General features: G+C 41.5%; 2 protein-coding genes across 2 annotated transcripts; both read right to left on the minus strand.

The window, feature by feature from the left end:
* Positions 1-2,316: 2,316 nt before the first annotated feature.
* On the minus strand, positions 2,317-10,653 carry LOC139222281 (solute carrier organic anion transporter family member 1C1-like). Its single transcript, XM_070854248.1, has 15 exons — positions 10,587-10,653; positions 9,873-9,979; positions 8,859-9,000; positions 8,217-8,349; positions 7,447-7,571; positions 6,992-7,138; positions 6,696-6,794; positions 6,143-6,403; positions 5,613-5,777; positions 5,006-5,201; positions 4,617-4,782; positions 3,586-3,770; positions 3,420-3,484; positions 3,195-3,312; positions 2,317-2,550 (listed from the first exon to the last, which is right to left on the minus strand). Exons 2-15 carry the CDS (start codon positions 9,921-9,923, stop codon positions 2,337-2,339), a joined length of 2,067 nt encoding a protein of 688 aa, XP_070710349.1. The 5' UTR covers positions 9,924-9,979; positions 10,587-10,653; the 3' UTR covers positions 2,317-2,336.
* A 1,020-nt stretch (positions 10,654-11,673) lies between these two features.
* LOC139222243 (mucin-5B-like) lies at positions 11,674-27,019 on the minus strand. Its single transcript, XM_070854217.1, has 45 exons — positions 26,971-27,019; positions 26,110-26,335; positions 25,286-25,415; positions 25,092-25,155; positions 24,905-24,981; positions 24,604-24,799; positions 24,354-24,488; positions 24,132-24,252; positions 23,878-24,013; positions 23,717-23,794; positions 23,523-23,601; positions 23,290-23,421; positions 23,044-23,190; positions 22,776-22,870; positions 22,537-22,669; positions 22,044-22,287; positions 21,842-21,882; positions 21,583-21,671; positions 21,293-21,450; positions 21,059-21,197; positions 20,858-20,962; positions 20,557-20,751; positions 20,256-20,328; positions 20,005-20,174; positions 19,587-19,743; positions 19,373-19,483; positions 19,038-19,179; positions 18,869-18,897; positions 18,623-18,705; positions 17,139-18,569; positions 16,852-16,933; positions 16,525-16,728; positions 15,892-16,133; positions 15,500-15,686; positions 14,917-15,136; positions 14,569-14,717; positions 14,294-14,363; positions 14,078-14,187; positions 13,909-13,940; positions 13,662-13,815; positions 13,515-13,552; positions 13,323-13,430; positions 12,821-12,860; positions 12,543-12,651; positions 11,674-12,330 (listed from the first exon to the last, which is right to left on the minus strand). Exons 1-45 carry the CDS (start codon positions 27,017-27,019, stop codon positions 12,162-12,164), a joined length of 6,879 nt encoding a protein of 2,292 aa, XP_070710318.1. The 3' UTR covers positions 11,674-12,161.
* Between the last annotated feature and the right edge of the window lie 835 nt (positions 27,020-27,854).

Here is a 27,854-nt window from a genome sequence, read left to right on the forward strand (position 1 = left end):
ATTAACAGTAATTCTGTTGATCAATTGATGATGCATTTTAATCAACAACTACAATGTATAACAGGGTAACACATAAAACAAGTTTGTTCACTGTCCAAACTAGAGTGAACTTTGCCAGACAAACACTGGTGAGTCACAGGATTATATGAATGTTAATGACCTTTATGTGCGATGTGATGTAACAAGTGTGTGCAATTTCAGGTTTTTTCGGGCACATTGTTAACAGTCAGAATGAAGGCGAACAGGCTCAAACTGTTAAATGAAAGAAAGTTTCACTCCCCGCCCCCACACCTCACCCCTTTCCTGTCCCACACACATGCCATAAACAATGTGTGTCAAAGATTTCAATGTGTTTCGTTGGAAAAAAAAAAAAAAAGTTTGCAAGGTAACAAACCGGGAACACAACTTATAAGACCTCCCAGAGCTGCAAAACACTTTCTCTGACAAGACAAGTAAAGTTTTCCCAATCAGTTTGAACAACAAGGATGTAGTGTCTGTAAGCACACATAAAATTCAACTGAAATATGGGCTTCAAGTACTGCAGACAGACGTGATCCCCTCATTAATTCACATTGCTAGAAAGATTCTTCTTCAGTTAGCTGATCATTGCGACTGGAAGCAGGAAGAAGTAGTTAGCTAGCTCTGTCCAAAAGTAGCAAAACCTTCCTACCAGCACCATAAAGCTTATTGATTAACAAGTTCTACCTCATTTATTTATTCTTTAGTCTTTGTTGGCTGAATTCAAGCTCACCATGAGAGTCACTGCTCCCAGCCAAGAAATAGTCGAGCACATAACCCTTGTTTTTGGGATTATGTGAGATATAATAATAATATAAGTGAACTTTTGTTACGTTTGGACAGAGGCAGGCTAGCTGTTAGCTTAGCAAATTACGGACATGAGAGTGATATTGATCTTCTCATCTAACCTTAGACAAGAAAGCAAATAAGCACTTTTGCTAAAATACAGTTAACGTTCAAGAAAGCTTTTTTGGAGCAGCAAACCACCAAAAATATTGACTTGCACTGGACAATAATGGTGTTGTGCCTGGGTCTGAACCTCCTACAGCTTTGCATTGACTGAATATAGAGCTCAAGACACAGACACACTGTCGAGTATTAATCGTTTGGCCAATCTATTGTTGGAGACAACTTCTTTAATTTGTCTCAGAAAACTTGTGCTGCAGCAATCACTGAATCTGTTACTCCACAACAGAGACTTCAGATGCAGCCACACACAAGGTGTCATCCGTCTTACTAATTACTTATTTAGTCAAATTGATGACAGTTCTAGTTATATCAGCTACAGTCCCACAAAATTACACTTTCTGATTACCCCTTTCTGATTTCCAGTCTTTATGTTGGACCATTTGCAGATCTACAGTGATGTTGGTAACTTTTTTACTAAACTTTAACACACCCTAAACCTAAACCTGATGCTGCATTCACATGGATTCAGCCAGACGGTAGACGGCAAATATCCTTTTAGTGGACGGTCAATACCAGCAAATACCAGCAACGGTAACTGTAGATGCCCTTAAGTTGCCTTTGTGGCAAAAACATGCAATAATGCATAATATACTGTATAATGTTATAGTATAGTATCATGATAAAGCAATACACACAATCATCTTGTTCTACTAATTTTTCTGTAAAACAATAGGACACCACCATAGCAACGTGTTGTCATGTGGGTTTTGCTTGATTCATTTCCAAAGCCGTCCATAAGGTCTTGTCCGTCTGCTATCTACTGTCTGCCTGTATCCATGTGAATGCAGCATAAGAAACCTGCATGTTCCTCTTCAGAGAAGTCAATCACATGAATGAAAATATTGTCAATAACTAAATAAACATGAACAATATTCTATGTTACTAAGTGATGTGACCACTTCTTAGGCCACATATACTGTATACATGTATGCCCAACTGTCACTGCACATAAATTACTTTGAATGTAATGCTTTAGGAGGCGACGTTAGAAATATTTGACGTATTTTGTAGCCATCTCCTGATACCATACTGAAATGTGGTGAACATCATTGTAAGTGAACTGTGCTCCTTCGCAGGTACATCACCTACGCCGGCACACAGTAGAACATTTATGTTCCTGTTTTGTCTTTTTGACTGTTCCCAAGTGGAGCTACAGCTGACAACAGCAGTTGTTGTTTTCGGCACAAAATTGGTGTAAAAAAAAGAGGAGTACTCCTCAAAGACCAAAGAGCGTTGACACTGTACCATTACCACATTTGGTCCATTATGGATGTAGTACAGTTCCTAAGCAATGGAAAGTCTCTGTCGTTCATTTGCATTGTGCAGTGGTGTTACCTTCCTCAGACACCTTAAATAGTGCTCTCCCTGTCCGTGTCTTCTTTGTTTTTGGCAATGTTGATGTTGGCGTGTCCGTTGCCCACACTGTTGTCCTCTAGTCCGTTTTCTTTGGCCTGATTCCTTAGTGCTAACTTCTTATGTCTCTTGACAAGTTTGACGTATAGACCTCCCCACAGCATGTTGGACAGGAAGTAGAGTCCAGTAATCAACCCCATGAATGTAATTCTGTAAGTAAAGTACATTTGAACAGGTTAAAGGATGATTCTGATATTTTTAAACCTGAGCCCTCAAAATTACTAGTTGGCACAAAAACGTTTGAAATTACTGAAAAGATCCCTAAAGAGACCCATAAGATCACACCATTCAAACCCACCAGACTCCATTGAGAAAAACAGTAATTTCCCGCCAGTTGCTGGTTGACCACTGTCTCCGTCGATTAGTCTGTCTGTGTTATTGTGTAATACATAAATATTGTGTTGGACCTGAACTAACCATTTAAAACACCAAAGTCACACAATAGCACAAACAAAGTAACTGATCGAGACAGCGGTTGACCAGCACCTCTCATGTAAATTTACTGTTTTTGTCAATGGAGTCTGGTGGTTATGAACCAAAAGCTAAAACGTCTATAGGGACCCTTTCTGTGATGTTGCCACACACTTCAATCTGAGCCCGTCAGTATGCTAAGCTAAGCTAATCGACTGCCGGGTGTAGTTTCATATTTAGGAGCAAACATATTTCCCAAAATATTGACCAATTGCTTTAAACTGCCTCACACAACAATATTGGATATAATTAAAACTGTATAACAATATCGATGTCACAAAAAACCAGAAAGCCAGAGGAAAATAAGTCTGATTTCATTGTACCTAAATGCATCAGCATCATAGAGTCTACATGCTCCACGGCCTCCACACTGCTTGGTACCCCACTTCAAACAGGTTCGATCAATCAGTGCTCCGAAATATATTGGAGGAGGTATCCCACCTGAAAGCAGACAAAGTCACATGTGCTCGTACATAAAAGGAGTGAAATATAACTTGACTAATCATTTCTCTCAGTATAAGCACGGCCCTGTGAGCTAAATCACTTACCCAGAGTTCGTACTATCAGTGTCTGCATGCCCAAAGCCAGTGACTTCAGGTCTGGCTGTATGGACCTGGAAGATCAGCCGAAAAACATCATATCATGTCAGCATTTTATCTTTAAGAATGCACAAGATGCAGAAGCAGTCCCTACAAAGTAAAAAAAAAAACTGACCTGAGCAGTACGATGTATCCCGGCGTGCCCCCACAGGCAGAAATGAAGGATCCCACTACGGACAAAGCCATGAAGATTTTGAATGTCCTGTCACAGTTGCTCTTGCGGGGGCACTGACCCAGCACTGCGGACATGTTCATGCCAGGAGTCATCATCTCCCCAACGCAGGTACAGTTATGAAACATCTGGAGAGGCAGAAGACAGAGATGCTGAATTATCTTTGACTTTGACTTTATATATTTACTGCTCTGAGCGCTAATTATCCATTTATGTCTGATATGGGTTCCCCATGGCGACCACTCTCACGCAACCATTTGGAAACAACTACTGGTGTTGGCATGAAGAACAGCAAAATCCAGTCTGTTATAGATTCCACGCAGTGCTTTGAGGGGTCATGTGCAAGAAGTCTGCAGACAGATAATTACAAATATTTGTCTAATTAATCAAACGTAACACTGACTTCATGGGTAAGCACCACTGTTACAAGATGAGAAACTTGATGAGCCATCAGTGGAGCTTCAGACCTTTAGTACATCAACCCTTGTATGAGGATTGTTTATATTAGTTGTGTCAGTTTGTGATATTCAGTCCTTTTGATAATGTAATGTAATTAATATGTGGAATAGTTAGTTTCCTTTATTTTCTAGAGCCTTAGAGGCCCACAGGGAACATGCCTAGATATGTTCCTGTCAATCAAAGCTGGGCTTAGAGCCACACTGTATACTTATGCTGCAGAAATATAAATAGATATCATGTCTAAATATAATCTCTGTCAGGTTACATTGCGTTCTGGTCATTTGAAGCGACTGTTGGAGCAGAAAACGTCATCAGACTTTCCCCCCTTTCTCTGTTCTGTATGATTACTTAGTGCCAGTGCTAAAAGTGAAGACTTAGAAAAAACATTTCTCCTGATTTTCTGTTTAATCCTCATCAAGTTTGAGCAGGACACTCAGTGAATTTGTGTTTTGCTCAGTGTATTTATTTCCCTCACCTTTACTCTACCAGCCTTATCTTTGTCTTTGCCATCTTACCATTTCCCTCCCAGTGCCGGTGGAGGTCTGGCAGCCGGCCAAGCAGGGCGAGGCGTACGTCATTCCGTTGTAGGCGCATACTGGGTCCCAGTGCTTTATTGAGCAGGAGCAGCCCATGTTGCACTGTGACAGCAAAGTCTGTTGGTTGTAGGATAATTGAGGAACCCTAATGCACACAGACGTGAACAGACACACATGAGTAAACATTTTAGCTGCAAACTTGAACTATCAAGCCTAAAAAAGGCCTATTTAGCATGTGTGTCTTGTGTTTTTCATGTTTCACAGCGGTTTGAATCCAAAATTTGGAGGACACATCGAATGATAGGAAACAACACTCTCACCCCTTCATAACTTCTACTCTCATGTAAAAGTAGAAGCGTGCCACTCACCCCTGATATGACACGGTGAGACCGCCCACCGCTGTATTGTCACAGTAGATGAAGGCCTGAATGGCAAGCAGACAAAGGGACCCCATGGAGGCACTCATTGACACCCTGGCTGCTCCGATGACACCCAGCTTGAAACGCTTCAGTACGAAACCTCCGGTGATGATGCCCAAAGCTACTGCTGGCAGGTTCAGGATGCCTGGATGGAAAAATGGATGAATGAATGGATGGATAATGTGCCAGAAACACTGGGCAACACATAAGCACAGAAGCCCTTGAGGAGAACAAGTATGAAGGGAACTGGGGGGGTTGCTGTTACGTCATGTTATGCTATGTTTCATAATAGTAGGTTATACAATGACTTTGAAACTATGAAATTATTCCAACAATCACACAGCCAGCTGTGATAGATGACTGTCATAAAGTTAATTATAGGTCAGGACACTACTTTACAGGCACACACAAAAGGAGAGCCTACAGTGGGCTACTTATTGCTTACATTTCAAGTCTGCTTTCATAATCACACTTCCCTTCAATAACATCATTGTTTGAGTTCCTTTGGGCTACAAAGTGCATGGAGCTCGGAGCGAATTTATTTATCGCTCCGTACCTATGAAGAAAATGGCCTTGGAGGCTGACTGGCCGTAGATTTGCTCCAAGAACTTCGGCTTGAAGGTGATCATGCCGATGAAGCCGTTCACAGCCACCAGGTAGGTGAGGATCATCAGCGAGAAGATGCTGTTCTTAAAGAGTCTCCTCAGAGATGGAACGAAATCTGGTGAACAACAAAGCACACAGAGGGATTATGGCTTTCTGCTGGTTGGTCTGTGCTCCACCTCATCAATAACTGATGAACATTAACCCTGAATACCATTTGCACAGACATAAAATCATAGAAGTATTTCTGGGCACGCACTTATCTGCCTTTTATTCCTTGTCACTTTATGGTAGTGTACATGCTTAATTGTTCTAAACTGTGGAACATGAAAGAACAAACACAAATCTATGACATGAAAACTAATTTAAAAATTTATTTTTATGTATTTGTTGTCAATTATGTAGTAACTCCTCCTTAAAAGCAGAGTTTGGTATGTTTACTCCACCTCACGTCTATAAAAAGAAACAGGTCTTGGGTGGTACCTTTAGCCAGCTCCTGGAACGTAACTGGCTTCTCCTTCTCTTCATGATCCTGGTTTTCCTCAGGCAGGAAATTCTCCTGCTCTGCCACTGTGGTGAGCTCTGTGCTTTTACTTTGGCTCTGCTCTTGCCCCTGCTTGGGCAAAGACTTGGGCAGGAACCAGAATGGGATACTGGACAGCAGGACCACGGTGCCAGTTACTATGAACCCCAGCCACCAGGCCCCCACCCAGCGGGAGTCCTTATAGTTGATAGTGATGCTGTCTGAGAGAAGCAGACAGGCAAAGACAGCGGATTATGAAGGGGACTGTGTCTGTAGGATGCAATAGCTTAAAAGGTGGGGGACATTGAGCCCTGCTCTTCAGGGGCAGCTCTAATCCATGCAGTAAGTAGTTAACTTATGTTCAAAGAGAGGACGGGTTAAAGGACAAACATCTGTCTTATTAATCAAGCGTAATACTGACTTAATGGGTAAGCACCAATGACACAGGATGAGAAACTTTCTAAAAAGCTGTCTGCATGTTGTGCCACATTAACACAATGAGAAATCCCATACCTAAATCCACAAATCCAACGTCAACGTAGATCTTGGCCAGGTAGGACCCGAGCATAAACCCAAACATCGGCCCTAAGATTCCCACTGTATGGATGCAGGCTGGTGAGTGAAGAAACAGAGAAGAGAGGTTACGTCCCGTGATATTAATCAAGCATTATCCAAATTATACACAACAGACATGCAGAAAAGCACAAGCATAAATAAAACTCATATAGCAGGGCAGTAAGTGATATATATATATATATAAAAGTGATTACTAACTAAGAGTGCAAGGAGGGAAATATAAAGTAACTAACCCAAATAGAAAGGAGTGTTCTCTTCTCTGGAGAAGTCATCCAGGTAGGATACACCCAGAGGCATGATGGGAGTCTCTCCAATTCCACGCAGCATGTTTCCCAGGAACACATAGATCCACAAGGATGAACCAGCTGCCTTTTCACAAGCTGAGGAAGGAAAAACTGGACTCAGAACATGAACTGAAACTGAACAGAGCACTGGTCATCATTATTGTATTGATTTCATATCTAAAATGGACAAATGGTCACACAGGTAAAGCAGTGAATGGTTTTCTCTTTTAATAGATCTCATTTTCTGTTTAGTGACCTCTTTGAGCATGTTACTTAAGTTAAAAATACATTCCTGATTTATTGGATATCCCAGTTTCCTGTGCTGTCCTGGTTCAAAATTTTCTTTTAATTGTTTCTCCCCTCATCCTATGAACCGTTCTGCGGACAAAACAGCCTGTTTATACCTGTTTTGGTCTCTAAATCAGGCATCTCATCTGCATCATTCAGGCTGTGGTTGGACAAACAGGGCAGGATGCTCTCAGTGCTGTTGGCAGCTGTAGCGTAAGACACACTGGTCTCATATTTATACCTGGAAAACAATAAGTTATTATTATATAACCGTCTCTTTCTGCATCTTGACTACATTTTTCTGAAGATGAAAGAGCATATAAATGGACTATAACATCTTCAAGTGTTTATATGTAACGTGCACACACATAACATCTCTTCAAGGCAGAACAATTTGCACATTGCACATGCACATTGAAGGCTGGATTACCAAATACATAAAGCAATAAAGGTAACTGCTTTATTTGAATTTACATTGTACTCCCATGGTACATATTCCTAACTTCTGCATATGGTTCTGCATAGTTTTGCTCTCAGGCACCAAACAGATTCAACCTATTCCACCATATGCACATTAGAATAAGCTGAATTATCTGTAATTTCATGATATTTTGTACCTCTCATTTCACCTCTTGGATTTTGCAAGGGCAGGCTTTAGTCAAATGTGTTGTACTTAAAATAACAATATATCTTTGAGTCCTCCCTTTGTGGAAAAGCTGTTGTGGATGTTCCTCTGCATCCACAACAGCTCTGCCTCCAAGAACCATTTGGTTTGACTCTAATTAATGATATGTGCCATTACTGCAGGATACACCTTAGCAAGCAACCACAGTTTAACATATACAAAATTGAAATACTGAGAAGATGAAGGAAACTGTGTACTAACAATCCCTGGAAGAAGTGAGGCAGGGCTATGAGGAAAGATCCAACAGACATGATCAAACAGCCAATACCAATCAGCCTGGGACGATGGAGCTTAGCTCCAAAGTAGCTCACAAAGGCTATCACCAGCAGGTTGCCTGGGGAGGAGAACAATTACAAAATTACTTAAGAATGAAGTCATGAATTACTATAAGAAAGATATGCACGCTAAATATGAAGCTAGAGTCGGTAAACGGTTCTCATATCTTAGCATAAAGACCTGATTAGGCTGAAATTGGGCAAAAACAGCAAGTTAGACTCTGCTGATCAGCATCCCTAAAGCTGGAAACATGTAAAAACTTCCAGGCTACCCCAAGGTAAAACAGCAATGGTTTAGTTTTTGTATGGATTAAACAATTGAGAGGTAACATGCCACCTGTTTCCAGTCTTTGTGCTAAGCTAAGCTAAGCTAACCTTTGTGGCTTCCGGTATGACAGTTGTGTCAAAGTGAAAAAATGTTTTCCCAAAATGTCAAACTTTTCTTTTAAGAGGCATAATTGGTGCCTTCATCTTCCACATAATCCAATATTTATCTCTCAACACCTTCATTATTCAAATTATGCAGGTGAAGGCGTTGTGAGTTTACTTTCCATCCATCTTCACGTACCCATTTCGAAGCTGCCATCTATGACCCCAATGAGGGAGCTGGGGATGTCAAAGCGCCTCTCAATCTGGGTGATGGAGCTCTTCATATAGGCTCCACCAAAGGCTTTGGCAAAATATACAAATGCCAAAGAGGCCAGGAAGAGCTGAAGACACAGAAAGACACAGGAACAGTTAGGGACAGACATTCAACCTGATTTTATCAGGTCAGACTGAGCCTCAGAGTCGAAAAATGATTACTTTGGTAATAATCTCTCTTTAAGTGGTACTTGATGCTTTCACATACTCCCATGACAGATTAGGCTCACACACATCTAAAGCCCTACAATACTTCACACCTACTATCACCATTGATTGGATTCACATTCATTTACATTAGATTAGTTTAAATCTAATCGAATTAGTTTAAATCTAATCAAAAAAAAAACAAAACATAACAAGCAGGTAAAGAAGAAACTGATACAAAAATAAAAATCTAGGTTTTTGTTTTTGGTGAACTTTTCACATGTGATCAGTCTGCTATCAGAGAGCATGTTATAAACTGTGTCACCATATAGACAAACTCCTGCATGGTGTGACCACAGGTCACTGCAACAATACCACTGTTTGTCTTGCTAAAAAGGACCTCAAGGGCCACTTAAGTGACTATCAGTCTTATCTATAGGCACTTGTGGGTAATTAACCTGCATTTTAACCCTCCTTTACACTCATTAACAGCTCAGTGGGCATTCCATGAGCAAAAAAATGTCTTGTTTGGTGTCAAAGTCTCAAAATTTTATAGGGTCAAGGGAAAAAGGAGACTTCTTTTGTTAATGCTTTGCCATTTACTGCCTCATTGGGGGCAGCATTTGTCAGGCACAGATAATGCTGACAAAGAAATGCAAAACCAAGACAAATACATAGGTTAAAGAAAGGCAGTGTTGCAATGACTTTATATTTTGGCATTGTCATTGTCCAAGTCCATGTCCGACATTCCCAAACACTTTGTGAAATGGGGGGAGTGTAACATTTCACCGACCTTGAGCTTGGAGCAGCAAGCCTCACGTGGTTTTTTGGACTCTACACTCATGATGCTGCTACTTGCTCAACAAACGAGAGGAAGCAGAAAACACACCACCAAAGGACCTGCAGAAAGACGCCACCGTTATGAAAACATCACAGCTCGCAAATTATGTTTTTACGTCAGTGTTATATGATTCATCAAATAGATTTTCTTCAAAATAACCAGTGCTTTTTTACAAAAATAACTTTCCTCGTACTATTTTTTTTAATTTTTGCGGTGAATAAAGTAACTGATTGATGACAAAAACATAAAAAGTCAGCTTGCATAGATACATTACATTGTCTGAACATAAGCAAAAAGAAAACAGACTGGTATAATACATTTTGAGTTACATTGAGAGTTTTGAGATTTGTTACAAAATTCACTTTGTAATCAGTTTTTGGATCCCAATACAGATAATATGCCATAATGTTAGCTGTGTTTGGTGCTGTTGCAGTCTTAAGGTGCAACCCTATATATATATATATATATATATATATATATATATATAGTAAATGAACATGAGCAGTGCATGTGTAATCTACTTTGGCTCAATAAAAACTATCTGAATATAAAACAGACCAGAAGTTTACAGTGAAACACAAGTGAGTAGTAAAAGTTTGCTCAGTGTATCTTAGAGAAGAACTTGTGCAGAATTAGAAGTAGTGAAAAACCTGAAAGAGTATTTACCTGAGAGGCAGCAGTGGTCCTTTGAGAAATGGAAAGGATGTGGTAAAGTAGATGAAGGCTTGTTGTAGCTGGCAGGACTTTGTGCTTGAAGCAAGAGTCTTATCACAAACAAATTATAAGATCATCTGTAATCAGTAACCCAGCCACTCATGTGCACTTGTTGATCATGTCAATAAAAAGCCCTCCGAAGCTCTGACACACACACACACGCACACACAAACCCAAAAGTGACTGCTCTGGTTGGGTAAGGTCCAGTGGGATGTATGTCCGACCACCACCGGAAGGTTCAGAGGTTCACTGAATGCAAACACACACACACACACACATTCGCAGTCCGCGCACACTTGCACATCCTCCTCTGTGAACATCATAAGCCTCCCAAGTATCCATCCTTTAGAACGTACAACAAACAGCAGCAGCGTGAAGCTGGCCAAAGCTTATTGTACAAGCCTGCTGTGTCTGTTAGTTTGCTGTTTGAAATGCTTTCCTCTCCTGGAGAACTTCGGCTTTTGTAAGGCTGGGTGTTTTCCTCGGCCTGATCAAAGTCTTCCTGTCCTATTGATAGGCCCTAACAATGCCTTTCTCTCTGTCTCCTAATGGCCGAGTATCGCCTGATCAAACTTGTTGCACAGAGTATCTAAGATATAAAAGAATCTTATGGAGAGCATTTTGACATTGGAGTTGCAGCAGTAATGTCACATCCACCACACTGCACCATGGCTGCTCCTCAGTAATGATATAGAGATTCTTTTTAGCAAATTTACTGTTAAACGTTCTTTTATTTTTACCGTTATTGATAAAACAGGTACTTTTTAAATAGAAAAACAGGTTACTAAGGAAGTAAGGGTATACACAAAGGTTTGAGGGAAGTAAATGTGCATAGAAATTAATCTCTTTATTATTAAGTAAAATGGGAGTATATACACGTGCACATACCTCAATATGAACATGGCCTCTATAGATACACATAAACACTTATATTACATATGATAATACCCACTTTCTTTACACAGAATTAAGGAATAAGCACATTTTAATTTGTGGATAAACCCTCATGTATTACTTTTTTATATCAGTATTAGTCAAACAGAGATTTGAATTTCTGGTTCTGCAGATAATCCACAGAAAAGCACTCAATATTTTTCAGAGGGACTTTTTCCTTTTCCCATTTTTAAATGTCATTTGTCAGTGCCATGATCAACACGCCCACATTTCCTTTATCTTCATTGTATGCGGATGGAGGCAGAACTATTTCAAAACATGGGTGAGTACAAACTACCTGAGTGGCTACTATTGAGGATCTGTGTTTTCTTTTCTAATTAGCATAAGAGAGCAGTGGGGCTGCCAATGGGTGTGAATACACTAGATTTAAATTAATGCACCAAAAGAACGCACACGTTGGTGATAAATAAATGATGCAGTTTATTCGATAGAAAGCTGATTGAGTAAATAAAATAAAGAACCAAAAAGAAGGGTTTCAATTAAAAAATAAGTTTTGATTTGGAAATGTAATGGATACATTATATAATCATTTATTCTTGGCTCTTATTCCTGGGTCTGTGCTGTCAGGACCTTTCAGCACAGTGTGCCACAGGCTCTGCACTCACAGCTGGTGATGTGCTTGTAGACGTGCTGTCTGGTAGTGAGGTCAAAGCACTGCAGGGTCACCGGTCTCCTGTCTGAGGTCCGCTCCTGACAACTTCGGCACTTCTGCTCCACCTGCAGGTCACCGCGTAACACGGCCCTGTTGCACCGACACAAGGCACGGTGGGGAGGAGGGGAGAGTGGGGACGGGTGGAGGAGGGAGGGGAGACAGAGAGTGAGACAGGCAGAGGGAGGGAAAGAGATGTCTTATCGTATCTTTAACCACAGTTAATTCACAAACACTCCTTTTCTTACGCCATCAGTATAAACACCTAAAACCTCAAAGGTATGGTCAGGAATGTTTAGACTCACCTGGGCTCAGACACACACTGGCCCTGACACACAGGCATCGCCATGACGGTGGTACAGTTATCTACATTAATGTTGATAGAGGTCACCTTCGGAGCGCATTTCGGCTTACCTGGAGTCAGGGGGGTTTGACAGGAGAGGACGAGTGTGAACAAAAACACACTCTTTACACTCTGAATGCAGGTAAGTGTCTCATTATTTAAAGTTTCTCTATACAATATCTCATGTAGGAAAAAGTCAACGTGACAAGATCATCACTTGATCACTGGATTTTGACTTACATGTAAAGCAGCAGTGTTGGTCGTCCCAAACTTTGTCCTCCTGGTGAATAAATCACAACAGCGCAATGTAATTTCTTTTTTTTCTCACCATGTAAATGTGTCATGAGTTTAAACGATAACGGACTCTATTTTTACATTCACCAGCTCAAAGTAGTTATTGGATCGTTATTTGAAGTTATAACAACATTACAGAAAGGATCCTTACGCGTACAGAACTGTAAGATCCTTTCTGTTTAACCAGAAACAGCCATTATATCACAATTTTGTATTACTTTAGTGTTTTCAAGGGTTAGTTTGGATCCAACACAACTCAATCACACAAACAACTTAACTGATTGAGTCAACAGTAGTGAAGTGATGTAAAATCACTGTTTTGTCAATGGAGTCTGGTGGGTTTGAATGGCACGATACAACAGCTACCACCCATTTTCAGACTGAGAGCATGTAAAAATAGAGCCCAGGTTTAAAAGTATAGGAGTTATTTTCCAGCGGGTGTGCAGACCTCCTGACAGAATTCTTGGGGACAGACTCTAGTCTCAGTCTGAACACCCTCTTTGCTGCAGCTGAATGTCACACAGGGATGGGCAGCATCCTTCCATCTGTCTCCCACCTGTGCACACAAGGACAGATATCATGACAAGGAGCTAGACAATCATTCATTAAGTGAGAAGAAGCACTATCACACAGAACATACCTCATATGTCTTTCCGTCATAACTGCAGGTTTTCATAACTGAAAAATAACACATGATGTATTAGTACAGAATTATTTTTGTGTGTATTACTTGTAGTCATGTGAGGGAAAGAAAGTCTGATTTTTTAAATAAGTCACCAGTACTTACCACAAGCTTGCTCACCACAGCAAGAGGTGTTTACCAGTACAGCACTGGGGCCACAGGTAGGAGGTGCCTCAGGAGGTTTTGGGAAACACTCCTCTGTCAGAGTCTGGTTGTTACATGTACACAGGTGGCAGCCTGACTGCCACACCTCACCAGGCTGGAAGACACGTGTACAAATACTAAAGATCCAGAATCCAGTCAAGAGTCAGAGCTGGTGATATTTTGGCATTGATGAGACAAAGATACTAACCATTCTGGGTTCACCGAGCGCTCCTTTACAATCTGATGGACGGGAAAGGGAACTCTACGTTAACGCTATTTATGAACACACGTTCAAAAACCGTCACACTGCATAAGATCTCAAACAAAGCTTGAACAGGTTTGAGTGTCAGTCTTGTGCTGTGGGCCACTTTACTCACAGAAACAGTCAGACACACACACGCTTGAGTGGTTTCCTGCCCTGACCTGGCCCCTGGGACAGAAACATCCTGACCTGCTGATCTCGAAGGAGGCTCCTGTATGACGCTCTCTGCACAGCCGATCCAGAAGAGGAAGGGAAATAGAGAAAATCTTGACAGGGGAAATGTTTTGGATTTAGAGTGAGAACAAAATGACACAAAGTAAACTTTACAAACCCTCCATAGCAGAAGTCATCCAGCTTGTTACGACATTCACTGTAAACCGTTTCATTTTGACAGGTCACATCTGAAACACGATCGAGGACAATGAAGTTACTGACACACGTATCAGTTTAAAGAGGAGTTTATCACTGACTGTTTCACCAAAAACACAATCACAGTCAAGTCCATAAACACACACACAAAAATGTACAAATACATTAAGACAATAATTTGTACCTGCTCCGACAGGCTTTTCTTTACAGAGGATAAAAAGAATAAAAGGTACATACTACATATTCCATCAGTTAGTCCTCTCCAGTCGATGCAGAAACCAACTTTGTTACATTCGGTGGCAGCTTGTTCTAGTGAAGAGCAGGGACCGTTCCTGCATGAATCAAACTCACAGTTCTTCTTTTTGAGGTTCAAATTGACTTTCCTGCTGCAATTTGAAAAGACTCTGAGGAAACAGAACAGATTAGATTTTTTTTAGTAAACAATGTTGTACACCATGAAAATGTAAAGAAACAACAGAGAAAAACTAGCTCCTGAGAGAACTAATTAAAATGTTCCACGTGCATGCTACTATAGGGTTCAATCCTGAGAGGAATTCCCTGACGAGGTGTGTGTGTGTAACTTACGGGTGGTGCAGCAGCTCACATAATGAGCTTGCAGGGCAGGAGGTGGGTGTGTTTGTGGGTGCCGGCGTGGGCCCGGTGTGACAGGGCACGTCCTTTGGTGCAGAGACACAGGCTGGCTTCAGCGGGTCGGCATACACCCAGTCATAGGCCGTCTTATCGCAGCAGCTGTGGTCCTCGATCTGTCCTCCTTTACGGATACATGGTTCCCCACCGCATACGCCTGGAGAGGAGATGTTTGATCTCATATCTCATACACATATACACAAGAAAGCAGCTTTGCTGTGGCATCTCAAATATCTTAGTGGCTGAAAACACCAGTTAAATGCTCATGTCACTCTGTCTGCTGTTTGTATAAGGAGGTAATTTTTGTCCCCCCCCCGACCTCAAATAGTCAGATATTGTTTATTGTTGTAACAGCAGAACAGAGGGATCTCACACAAGATAAATCTTACAAATTCACAAGAATCCCTCAGACTTAGAAGGTGTTTGCACCTGAAAAGCCACTCCACACAGACAAGCACACACTTCAAAAATTGGCATAAAGTATGCACCTAACCACCATCCTATTCAATTCATCACCTACCACATTGTCCTTGGGTGTTGTTGAGGAAGTGCTCCATAGCCAGACTGACCACCAGGTTATAGGTCAGACTGAAGGAGACATAAGAGCGTATGTCTAAGAGGTAGATGTGCACTATGTACCCTGTAGTCTCAAACTTCAACCCGTCCTTCTCATATGGCGGCACTATGGTCATGTTGTTCAGAGTGGCCTAGAGCAGATTAGATCAGGATCAAACAAACTCTCTCATCCTTTCAATATAGTAACGTAGACATAAATACTTTGAGCTTTGAAGCCGAAATATATCACAGAAAATTATAATCAGCATCAGTGTAGTCACATAGCCAATATACAGTATATGGATGTATGGTGATATGAGATACTGTAAGTAAATCAGGAGTTTCGTCATGTCTTACCTGTACTGTGAACATATGTGGAATGATGCTGAGTGTAGCTGTATTGTTCTGATATTTCAGGATGATGCCTTTAGCACAGGAGCCGTGGATGTCTGGCACACAGTAGAAGTTGTCCACAGCAATGGTCAGATGATGGCGTGGTGACCGTTCCTCCACCAGGATGTAGGTACAGTTGTCTAGGAAATCAAAGGTTGTACCTTGGAAAGAGATGTAGTGGGGGTCCCCAAAGAGCTCGCAGCGACCTAGGAAAGGATACGAGGTGATTTTAGTAGATATGGACAGATAACATGAAAATTTAGTTACAATAGTGGAATGACTCTACGGCTGGCACTGTTGTTTGGTTGGTAAATCTGCTGTTATCCAACGTGATAATCTTGATGATCCCTTAACTTTTCCTGTAGTAGCATCATCTGATATGCATGCTGACACACTAAACAAAGACTGCAATTATAGTTAACATTAAACAACGATTTAAGGGAATTGTGAGCAAGATGACTTTAGGTTGTTCTATGCAGCAGCACTTTGTACTTTAAATCAAAATAAAACACCCTGCCTAACCACACACATAAAAAACTGTAGAGGTAAATATTAAACACAAAAGATGAAAGAGGAGACGAACAAGGATACACTTACAGTCACATTTCCATGTTTCACAGCATCCCTCTGAGACTTTTGAGACCTGTTCCCTGGGGCATGTGGGAATTACAGTCTCTGGACAAACCACTGGAGTCAGTACTATAATCTCATTTGTACAGGTCTTATTGAAGCAGTCCTCTGTCCATGTCTCATCACATGTCCAGGTTTTTTTCCTCTTCAGGTCTTTGCACTCACACGGTCCTGGTTTGATAAACACAACAGAGACGACAGTGAGCATTGAGGAGGCAAAGGCACTGTTAATTTATGGAACTGACTGCTAGGACAGCTGAACAGTAATACGCAGAACAAAAACATGGCACGTACTGGGAGTTGTGCTGTATGCTGTCGGCATGAGGGATGTTCCTGTTTCAGTTGTTGATTCTTTAGTGACAGTTGTGAATGTCGTCTTTGTCGGGGTGGTGGTTTCCCAAGTGTGGTCTGTTTTTTCTATTGTTGTCCTTGTTGTGCCTGTATGTTCAGTGGTAGATGCAATGGAAGAATCAGTCGTCCCATTGATAACGGTCGTCATTGGTGTAGAATTGGTGAGGGGAGTTGTTGACCAATTGGTACTAGTTGTCATTGGTGTAGAGGTGGTGAGCGGAGTTGTTGACAGGTTGGTAGTGGTTGTCATTGGCGTAAAAGTGGTGAGGGGAGTTGTTGACAGGTTGGTAGTGGTTGTCATTGGCGTAGAGGTGGTGAGGTGAGTTGTTGACAGGTTGGTAGTGGTTGTCATTGGTGTAGAGGTGGTGAGGGGAGTTGTTGACAGGTTGGTAGTGGTTGTCATTGGCGTAGAGGTGGTGAGGTGAGTTGTTGACAGGTTGGTAGTGGTTGTCATTGGCGTAAAAGTGGTGAGGTGAGTTGTTGACAGGTTGGTAGTGGTTGTCATTGGCGTAGAGGTGGTGAGGGGAGTTGTTGACCGGTTGGTAGTGGTTGTCATTGGCGTAGAGGTGGTGAGGGGAGTTGTTGACAGGTTGGTAGTGGTTGTCATTGGCGTAGAGGCGGTGAGGGGAGTTGTTGACAGGTTGGTAGTGGTTGTCATTGGCGTAGAGGCGGTGAGGGGAGTTGTTGACAGGTTGGTAGTGGTTGTCATTGGCGTAGAGGCGGTGAGGGGAGTTGTTGACAGGTTGGTAGTGGTTGTCATTGGCGTAAAAGTGGTGAGGGGAGTTGTTGACAGGTTGGTAGTGGTTGTCATTGGCGTAGAGGCGGTGAGGGGAGTTGTTGACAGGTTGGTAGTGGTTGTCATTGGCGTAGAGGCGGTGAGGGGAGTTGTTGACAGGTTGGTAGTGGTTGTCATTGGTGTAGAGGCGGTGAGGGGAGTTGTTGACAGGTTGGTAGTGGTTGTCATTGGCGTAGAGGCGGTGAGGGGAGTTGTTGACAGGTTGGTAGTGGTTGTCATTGGTGTAGAGGTGGTGAGGGGAGTTGTTGACCGGTTGGTAGTGGTTGTCATTGGCGTAGAGGTGGTGAGGGGAGTTGTTGACCGGTTGGTAGTGGTTGTCATTGACGTAGAGGTGGTGAGGGGAGTTGTTGACAGGTTGGTAGTGGTTGTCATTGGTGTAGAGGTGGTGAGGGGAGTTGTTGACCGGCTGGTAGTGGTTGTCATTGGCGTAAAAGTGGTGAGGTGAGTTGTTGACAGGTTGGTAGTGGTTGTCATTGGTGTAGAGGTGGTGAGGGGAGTTGTTGACCGGTTGGTAGTGGTTGTCATTGGCGTAGAGGTGGTGAGGGGAGTTGTTGACAGGTTGGTAGTGGTTGTCATTGGTGTAGAGGTGGTGAGGGGAGTTGTTGACCGGTTGGTAGTGGTTGTCATTGGCGTAAAAGTGGTGAGGGGAGTTGTTGACAGGTTGGTAGTGGTTGTCATTGGCGTAGAGGTGGTGAGGGGAGTTGTTGACAGGTTGGTAGTGGTTGTCATTGGCGTAGAGGTGGTGAGGGGAGTTGTTGACAGGTTGGTAGTGGTTGTCATTGGCGTAGAGGTGGTGAGGGGAGTTGTTGTCATGGGCGTAGAGGTGGTGAGGGGAGTTGTTGACAGGTTGGTAGTGGTCGTTTTTCTAGAGGTGGTGGAAGAGTCAGTTGGCCAATTGGTAATGGTTGTCATTGTTGTAGAGGTGGGGAGGGGTCTTGTCGACAATATTTCAGTGGTAATTGAGGCAGTTGTGGTGGCAGGCGTAGTTGTGTGTGGAGGCGCTGTTGGAGCAATGGTGGATTTTAGGTCTGGTGTTGGCACATATACTGAAATCTATAAAATGTAAAAGACTAATTGCCACAAAATATGTTTAATATTTCTATATAACTGGAAATAGGTACATGATAGTAATTGTAGTGGTACATGAATATCAGTCATACTTACGACAGTAAATTCTTCCATTTTCACAAGAGCTGACAAGGATAAATAAGAAAGCCAGAAATACCCAGTGGTGAGTGTAACAACTAATGTTCAGTGCACAAGTTTTCATATTATGGTTACCCTGAAAATGTACACACTTAGACATATACACATTAAGAAAGGTTGAACTTACCACTCAGTAGACTGTATCCGCACCTTTTCCCCAGGCTGAATGACAGTTTCATTAAAATAGCAGGTGCAGTTTCTCAATTCAGTGCATTTACGAGTGTTTTCATCATAGAAAGGCACCTCCTTTGCACATCTGGGGTAGCAACCTTTTCAATGATAAACATTATTTTTATTTAATGGGCCCAAGAAGCTTTTGAAAGCATGTAAATGTGAGGATTTTATTGTAAGGTCAGGTTTGTTTGCAGTGCCACCAGCATTAGACACAAACTAAGTAACATGATTTATATAATAATTAGGCTTAGGTGTTATATTTGAGTACAACTGAGGAACTCTAGTTACCTTCTAGCTTGTGAGTAAAGCTGTTGCCTTGGCTGCAGGTTAACATCTTCCCACAGGCATCGTAGTGCCAGCCACAGTGGCCCTGCTCGTTGTAGTAGTCACAGTAAACCGCTAAGGATTAATTTATCACAGGTTAAGTTATCCATCCAGTAAAAAATGGCTTTAAGAGTTAAGTTCAAACTAATATTAGAGAGGGAAAAAGGTTGTAACTTACGACACAAATCGGGTGTTCTCCAGTTTACACACACATCGTGGTCGCTGCAGGCCTCTGCGTAGGCTGCAACAGCTGTGCAGAAGCCCAGGAACTTCCCTTCAAACTCACAGGAGCAGGACTCCTGCACACAGGCCTGGTAATAGGACTCTGGATCCACCTGAGGATTGTAGAACACCAAGAATAGAGCTTTTACTAGCATGCTTTGGGGTTCTTTGTAAAGACAAATTTCTGTAAATTAGATGGTATAACACTGCAACAGATTTGGATCTTTAAGGTCATTGGCTCATTAATAATTGAGGCCCCTTCTTGACCCTGTTTCTGAAAAGTGTAGCAATTATAACCCTGTACAGGAATCCAACCCATGACTCATGACATGACAAGACATGTTAGCAGCATGCTAAGTATGTAAAATGCATACTTTTAAGTGGCAGTCTTTGAATGTGTCTCCTGTGAGAATCATACAGCGTCGCTGGGCCCAGGCTGAGCAGTAGGAGTTGCGTGAACATGAAAAGATCTCAGTGGTCACATCAGAGCAAGGAACACTGCCAGTTTTCCAGCTGTTGCCAAATGCCAGAGGACTGGACAGCACTAAAAACAGATTCTTGGTGTTACTTTGTTAGGATGTTTGAAAATATCATGCCAGTGAAGAAAGACAGAAAAACATTTTACCTTTTGAGCCACTTATGTGCAGGTCATTCATCTCATTGGAGTCAAAATTCCCACAGAGGCCACACACTCGGTTCTGCAGGAGAGATGGTTAAAAAGTCAATTAAAAATGTTTTAAAAGGCTAAGAAATTACACTTACAATTGAAGGAACTGCTGACTTTTAGTAAGGATGAGTTTCTCAGTGACGGTCAGTGCTTAAATATCAAATCCAATATTTTTTTTATTTACAATGAGGATCAAAGTCTGTAACCATGTGACAAATGTATACAGAAATTACTAGATTTCAAAACCCTCATCACTTACTCTCCAGTATGAGTGCAGCTCTATGGTAATGCGGGTGTGTTTGTCCCAGATGAGAGTTATCCCTCTGCTTGGCACTAAGATGATGATGTAGAGTCCCACAGTGTGTGTGGAGTAAAGTGAATTTTCCTGCAGAGTCCAGCCGTCCTGGTGGCGCTCGGTCACCCTCATGTCGCTCAGTGTCAGGCTGACGGCGCCCTTAGTGGACAGCACAGGTATAATACAGTGTAACGAAGACATAAAGATAGATAATTAACATGTGGACAGTAGTTCGGGGTCTTAGAGAGGAAAAACAGCCATCTACCTGCAGGTCGAAGATGATAGAGCGAGAGCAGGTGAGCACCTCATCACAGCAGGGTACACTCTCCACTCTGACAGAGAAGGTGCCGTTTCTATTTCCACAGTCATCCTGACGAGTTTAAAACATATGGTTAGGATATAACTATATCCAAGGCAAAGTATTGGAGGCCTGAAAAGAAACTTGTGACTTCAGATTTGGTCTCACCTCTGCAAGTGTGTACTGACAGTGTCCATCAAAGCTGAACCATTTGGAGTCAAAGGTCTTGTACTGTCCGTTTCCATAAACCTGACATGTCCCAGGACAAGGCTCACCTTTGCAGTGCCACTGACCCTGATGACAAACACTGTAAAACAGATTGATGTTGTTTTCATTAGCTTTCGGAGGAATAAGATTTATTGACTCATTGAATAGGAAAAGCCACATTAAGACAGGTGTTACCATGTTCTGCAGTTGGTTTGGACACTCTGTCCTGCGTTGAATACGTTGCCACTGTACACGCAGGTGCAACTGTCCAATGAAACACAGTTTCCTCTGTGATCCTCATACTGGTCATGTGGGCAGTAACAGCCGCTCCTACAGGTTCTGCTTGTGGCGCCCTGGAAACCACAAGAAAAGAAAATACTTTAGCTCAAGTTTTAACAGGTTGTTAGTCAGGTAGAAGAATGAAGAATGATTAATCTAAGAATAATGGTAAGCAATATACATAAACAGATGATGTGTTGACCTACCATTGGTTTGTTGAGGCTGTCACAGGTTTTCTGAGTTGTGTTAACTTGGTACTGAGGGCAGTGAACACAGACCTTTCCATTTCTGCACCCTGGTGCAAACATCATCATTAAATATATAAACAACATTAATGACTTAATAATAGATCAAAAAGTTCCTTTAGGGTTTTTATTATACTGGATGAATTTTCATTATAAACAAATTAAGTTGAAACATTTCTTTGATTTTTGATCTGATTATTACAGAAGATTATATAGTTACCACAGTCCTTAGAACAGTGCAGTACTCCGTTGTCACATGAGCTGCAATAGGAATAATATTTGCTTTGAGATACAAATTTATTGGGGTGTACACTACGTACACTATAGGTGTAGACGACACAATAGAGGTTAGGGCAAGTAGGGGATAATTGGCTCACAGGTAAAATGGTATTAAAGCATTTCAAATGGTTGTAAATACTCACCACTTCTGCCCATCGATAATAAATGACCCCGGCAGTACTGTACCACCTTGGTAGTGACAAACGCACTCTTCCTTTGGGGTACAGGTGTGATCTTGGTTGAGGTGAGTTCCGTCCAGACAGCCGCAGCCCTCCACAGGTGCGTCGTCCAGCCCACAGCGGGGGTCAGGGCCGGACAGGGAGCGGCATGTGTGGTTGCAGGCTTGCATGTTGTAGGAGAATTCTTGATTCTTTTCACATTCCCAAGCTGAAATGCAACATTGTGATTAACATCAAATATAACACTGATTGTTAGAGCAAACACCACACTTTTTAATACTACTTGTACTAATTAGTTGCATATTTGACACAACGTATATGAAAATCAGCACCAGAGTGGATTTGACTGAGACTTTTTGGATTTCTTTGATCATTCCACCATTGGCTCTTTGCAGTAGACTGTGAATATTTGTAAGGAGCCAGATAGAAGTTGTATATTTATCAAAGCTGAACTCACTGCAGTTGGTATCTTTCCTCCAGTCACCAACTTCAACACCCAGACTGGCGCAGGCTTTGGCGTAGCTGCCCAGAGCGACACACAGGCACTGCTGCAGACTGCTGCCACACTTACATGTTCTTTGGATGCAAGCCTGGAAATAAAAATCATTGTTTCATGTTAACAGGAGTTGTTACTGATATGTGAATGACAGGTAATTAATGAAAACAACAAGAACTTAGAGTTGGGCGTCTTGTTACCGTGTGGTAGTGATCAGTTGGGATATGATCATGGCACTTAGCAAATATCCCAGTTGGGTTTGTCAACACAGAGCATTTTTCTTCAGCAAATATTTCTGCAAAAATGCATATGACATACCATGTTCTTAGAAATGTATGTATTTGTATCATGTCACAGAGAAGCAAGCTAGTGAGAGATTTCCAGTGTTTTCATTTCAAAATGTAATATATTCTTTGATCAAAACAAAATATTATATGTATGAATTAACAGTATATCATTGATTGGTACCCTTGTCTGTGATGATGCAGAGGCTGTGGGTTGGTGTACAAGCATCCACACTCCAAGAAAGTGCAAAAGGTCGAGCTGAGTTCTCGATGATCCCGCTGCTGGTGGTGAAGTCGTCTGTGGTGTCGTTGTTGTTGTTGCCACAGAGACCTGAAAGACAGACTGACCATGAGTACAAATCAAACTACACAATAAAAGTCCTAATGAAGGTTTGTGTATTTTGGCGTGTTTGTAGACTGAGATCCTAACCTGACATCTCCTGGTTTCTGGGCGGGGTGATGTACAGCTGGATTTCAGGAGACACCTGGACTTGAATCTTCAAACCAAAGGATGTGTGGACCTGGACGTACATGGAGGACTGCCAGAAAACCAGAGCGTGATCTGACAGCCGACAGAGGATGAGGTAAGTGAGCAAATATTTATGAATGGATTATTAAGTTCCAGGATATATTACTTGTTCACGTTAAGGAAGTTTTTTTTACCAGACTGATGAAGTTCAGTGATCTCTTCGTCTCCAAATTTAACCGAGTTGTGTGAGAAAGTATAGACTATAAATGTTTCCTGCAAATCCAAACAGGAAGGACATGTATATTCAGTGACTGTACCCCTCTCCTGCTTGACATTTGTTTGACAGATCACAGTGTTTTAAATCCAACATTTTTAAAACTGCTTGTACCTGAGAAAGCAGAAGAGTGACTGTTTTTAGAGAAGGCGCCTTTTCAGAAAACCCGATTACAATTGTCCAGTTGAGACCCTTAAAAATGATTTTAAACAGTTAGTGTCAGGAAAGGACAACATGGATTCATGTTAAATGTTGGAGGAGTGTTAAAAATTCACCTTTGAGGCCACATATGTACATTTACCAGGGACGACATATATTTTGCCGTCATATGTTGTTACAAACTGCCCTTCAATGTGACATCTGTCTGGGCAGAATTTCTCCGAGCATCGCCATGTCCCGCTCTCACACACACTGTGGAAAGAAATAGCCAAGTCCATTCATGCAGTATAAAGAACGATGAATTCCAACTCAGATTGACGTGGGTGTGGTGGCTGAATGGTAAACTGTATTAACTTTAGTTTTCATTTACCATGACTGACACTTGGTGCTGCGCTTGTCTCCTGCTGAGTAGTTATTTCCGGCAAACACACAGGGGCAGCTGGACACATTCACACAGTGGAAGCCACCTGCATGATCATTAAGCACCTGACCTGCAAGACAAATCAGTAAGCCTCTCTGATTATTAGACTCTTGAAGGCTAAGCAACAGATTCAGAGAGTGAAGATAGATAATACAGTCAGACAGCGCTCACCGTTGGGGCAGATACAGGTGCTGGTGAGATCCTGGTGAAGAGAGGTGGAGAATCTGGGGTACGGGTTGGAGCAGGTGGGAACAAAGGCCATACCCTGTTCTACATAAACCAGGTCTCCTTGACATGGTGGTTCCTCTGCATTCACGCACAAAAAAACAGCCAATCGCATCAAGTGTCAACCTTAATGAAGTCTATCGAGTAGATACATTTGAGCCAAACAATCTGAGGAGCTTTAAAATCTAGCACCTACCACATTCGGTCACAGCCCTCCATGTGTTCCAGACATAGCTGCTGTTTCCACACTGTTGGACAACGTCTCTGAAGAAAGCACAGCCGATGTATTTGCTTGTTTCATAGCTGTAAATGTTCTCATCGCAGAGTTGGATATAATGATGCAACCTGGCTTGCAGACAATCCAGGGCTTGGGAGAAGAACAGTCTGCATACCTACAGATACCGTCAGAGAAATCAGTGTTTTCCCTCCATTTTAGTGTGATGGCAGTTGAATGGAATGACTCCTAAATATGTGAATTAACAACAAAGTTAACTCACTTTACTGACGACAGAGACAGGATCTCGGATTTGACACGTGTCGTCAGGTTGAGCGCTCTCCACAATCAGCTTTTCTCCTAGTTTCATGCAGACAAATGACAAAGTTTGTATCCTATAATCAGAGAAATTACAACGCAGAAGTACAGCTGCTATCGTTTCTATATAATAAAACATTTAATTATCCTACCTGTGATGCTGTGTTGTCCACACAGTCCAGTCATGTCGGTGCTCAGCTCCTGCTCCAGCTCAACCTTACCAAGAAGTTAGAAAAAAAACCTTCAGTGGATGAGTTTAGTGCTCTAAAGTACCAAACTAGGATAATGCACATGTGTGTCCACTGTGTGTTGTCAGCATAGACAAATAGCATCAGCGTCCTCTCACCCACACAGAGTCTATTCCTCCAGGTACGCTGTGCCAGGTGACTGACAGAGGAAGCAGCAGGCTCCTCAGCTTGGTGTAGATGCCGTATGGAAAGATACGCTGGTAGGTGTGGTCATAAGGAAGGGAAACACTGTCAGCAAATAAACATAGAGAGGAGATTAAAGACAAATAAAAACTAAATATTCTTAACTTTTATCAGTTGAAATATTCATGTGACATTTTTACAAAGCAAAAACTTTTTCTACTTACAGCAAACTTCTTATATACAGTCTCTGGTTTTTAGTCAATATGTATTCAAAGCTGTTTGTATTTAAGTTTCTTCTTTGTCAGATAAAAAAAAACAAGAGCACCACTTGATGTAAAACAGGTCTTTATTTTTACCTCAGACTGATCTGAAGTGTTTCCCCCTCCTCAGCTTTGATTAAAAAAACTGGTGAAGTATTACGACCTCTAAGTCACCTTGCAGAACGTAATAACTCGCTGTAATGCTCTGAATGTTTTCATTTGACTCCATGGGAGAGACGAACCATTAATAATGCACAGTATCCCAGAGTCAAAGCTAATAATCAACTAACACTGATGGCATTAAGAATGTATAAAAACATCACCCCCCCCCGGCTGAGTGTGAACGCTGTTTGAATGAATGATTTTTGTCTTTGAGCCAAACACTCACCTGCTGTGTTCTCACACTATGCTGCAGTTGCTGAGGCTGAATGATGTGATTTATTTTTTTTTTTGCATGAATGGATCAAACTTTCCCATCAGTCATTATATTTGGTTTCCCTGTAATGAAACAGTACAGACAGGTGCTGTTGGGATCAAACCTTTTCTTCTCCACCAGGATGCTTCCATCCTGCAGAACCGTCCTGATTTTGTTGATGACGACCTCGACTTGGACCAGCAGCCCGCTGTCATCACGCCGTGTGGTGATATCACACTCCACCCGGTTGTGGGTGAAGCGGGTGAAGGTGAATGGACAGTTGGACCGCACATAGAAACTTGAACCGTTGAACGACTGGACGACCCCGCTGCCAAATGTCTTGCAAGTGTCTGATCACAAGAAGTCACTCATTAAGTGAAGTCAATAATGAAGCAATAAATCAATTAAACTATTCTGTTATTCTGGATTTATAGTTTAAAATGTTAGTCAGAACTTAGTTTTTTTGTTTTTCTTACCAAAAGTGTAATAAGCAATTCAATTAATTCAGAACTCAGCAGAGAAATCTGATAACTTTGAGTTACTTTTGCATTTCAATCCCTCCAATTATGATTTTCAGTCTTTTCTGTAATAAAGTAGATATATATAAGTAAGATTTGTCATTTTAAAATCAACAAACCACATGATCAACTGTTTAGCTGTAAAAAAATAATCAGCAAAATGAACTGATCAAGATCCAACATTGACTGAAGAATACTCACATTTCTGAGTCTCTGTTGTTGCGACTGATTCCCATGTCCCTAAAAACAGGAGAGAAATCATTTGAATGACAATTAAAAAATAGGAATAAATAATAATAACTGTTTTTATTACATACAGAATATGACAAATGTTAAAATGAAGTGAATCTTGACCTGCTTCATGGTTGTGCTTTTTTTGGTCATGATGTAGTAATTTGATTTTGAAACAACCTTGTCATCAAAAATTAATCTGTATTCAAATGATTAAATAAAAGTTTGCACGGTACCTGATGCCAGTATGAAGCAGACAGCAAGCATCCATCGCTGTGAATTCATGCTGCCTGATGAACCCGGTGCAGACTGCAAACTGTCCATCACATAGCTTATATACGCACACACACACGCACACAGTTCTTGAGGTGTGTTTGAACTTCTTGAAACACGCGCCCACACAACTTGAACTTCTTTCATTACAAATATGAGGAAACTAGATTAAAAAATGAAATTAGATTAAACATTAAACCAAATGGTCTGAGCAGAAACGTGGAAATGATGCAGGAAAAACAGCATCTTTTGAAGCATATCCTGCTTATCGTGCTGCATTTACAGCTAAAGTTAAAGCAACAGCTAAATCTGTTCCATGATTTAATAGCAGTCCACCTGATAAATACTAAGATGTGCTACAGAGAGGTCTTGATCTGAACAATAAAACTGATAAAGGACAGTGTGAGACTTGAACTTGAACTTTATTCTTTTATTTCTTTAAACCTAATGCTTCTTGCCAGAAATGATAATATATGCGTCACCAACCTCACACATAATGGGTAAAATATTAAGTCCTGTTTGGGCTATTAGAACCAAAGAGGGATGCAAACTTTTGGCAAACACTGGTGAACTATACAATACTTTACCGGTTAATAGAGGACAAGCGGAACAATGACAAAATAACAAAATGAGTAAATGAGCAGGGAGCCTGAACCAGGATGTAGTTAGTTATTTTAGAGCTGAAGGAAAAAAACCAGGAGGGATTTAAAGATTTGATCTGCAGCTACAAGGATTTATTTTTATGCAAAGACTATAGGTACATCAGTCAGTCACACCTGCTCCACCAAAGTTGTTCTTATTGAGCTTAAAAACTGAAACATCACTATAGTGTCAGTAAAAACATTTT

The sequence above is a fragment of the Pempheris klunzingeri genome, chromosome 22 (genome assembly GCF_042242105.1).
Source record: "Pempheris klunzingeri isolate RE-2024b chromosome 22, fPemKlu1.hap1, whole genome shotgun sequence".
Lineage (NCBI taxonomy): Eukaryota > Metazoa > Chordata > Actinopteri > Acropomatiformes > Pempheridae > Pempheris > Pempheris klunzingeri.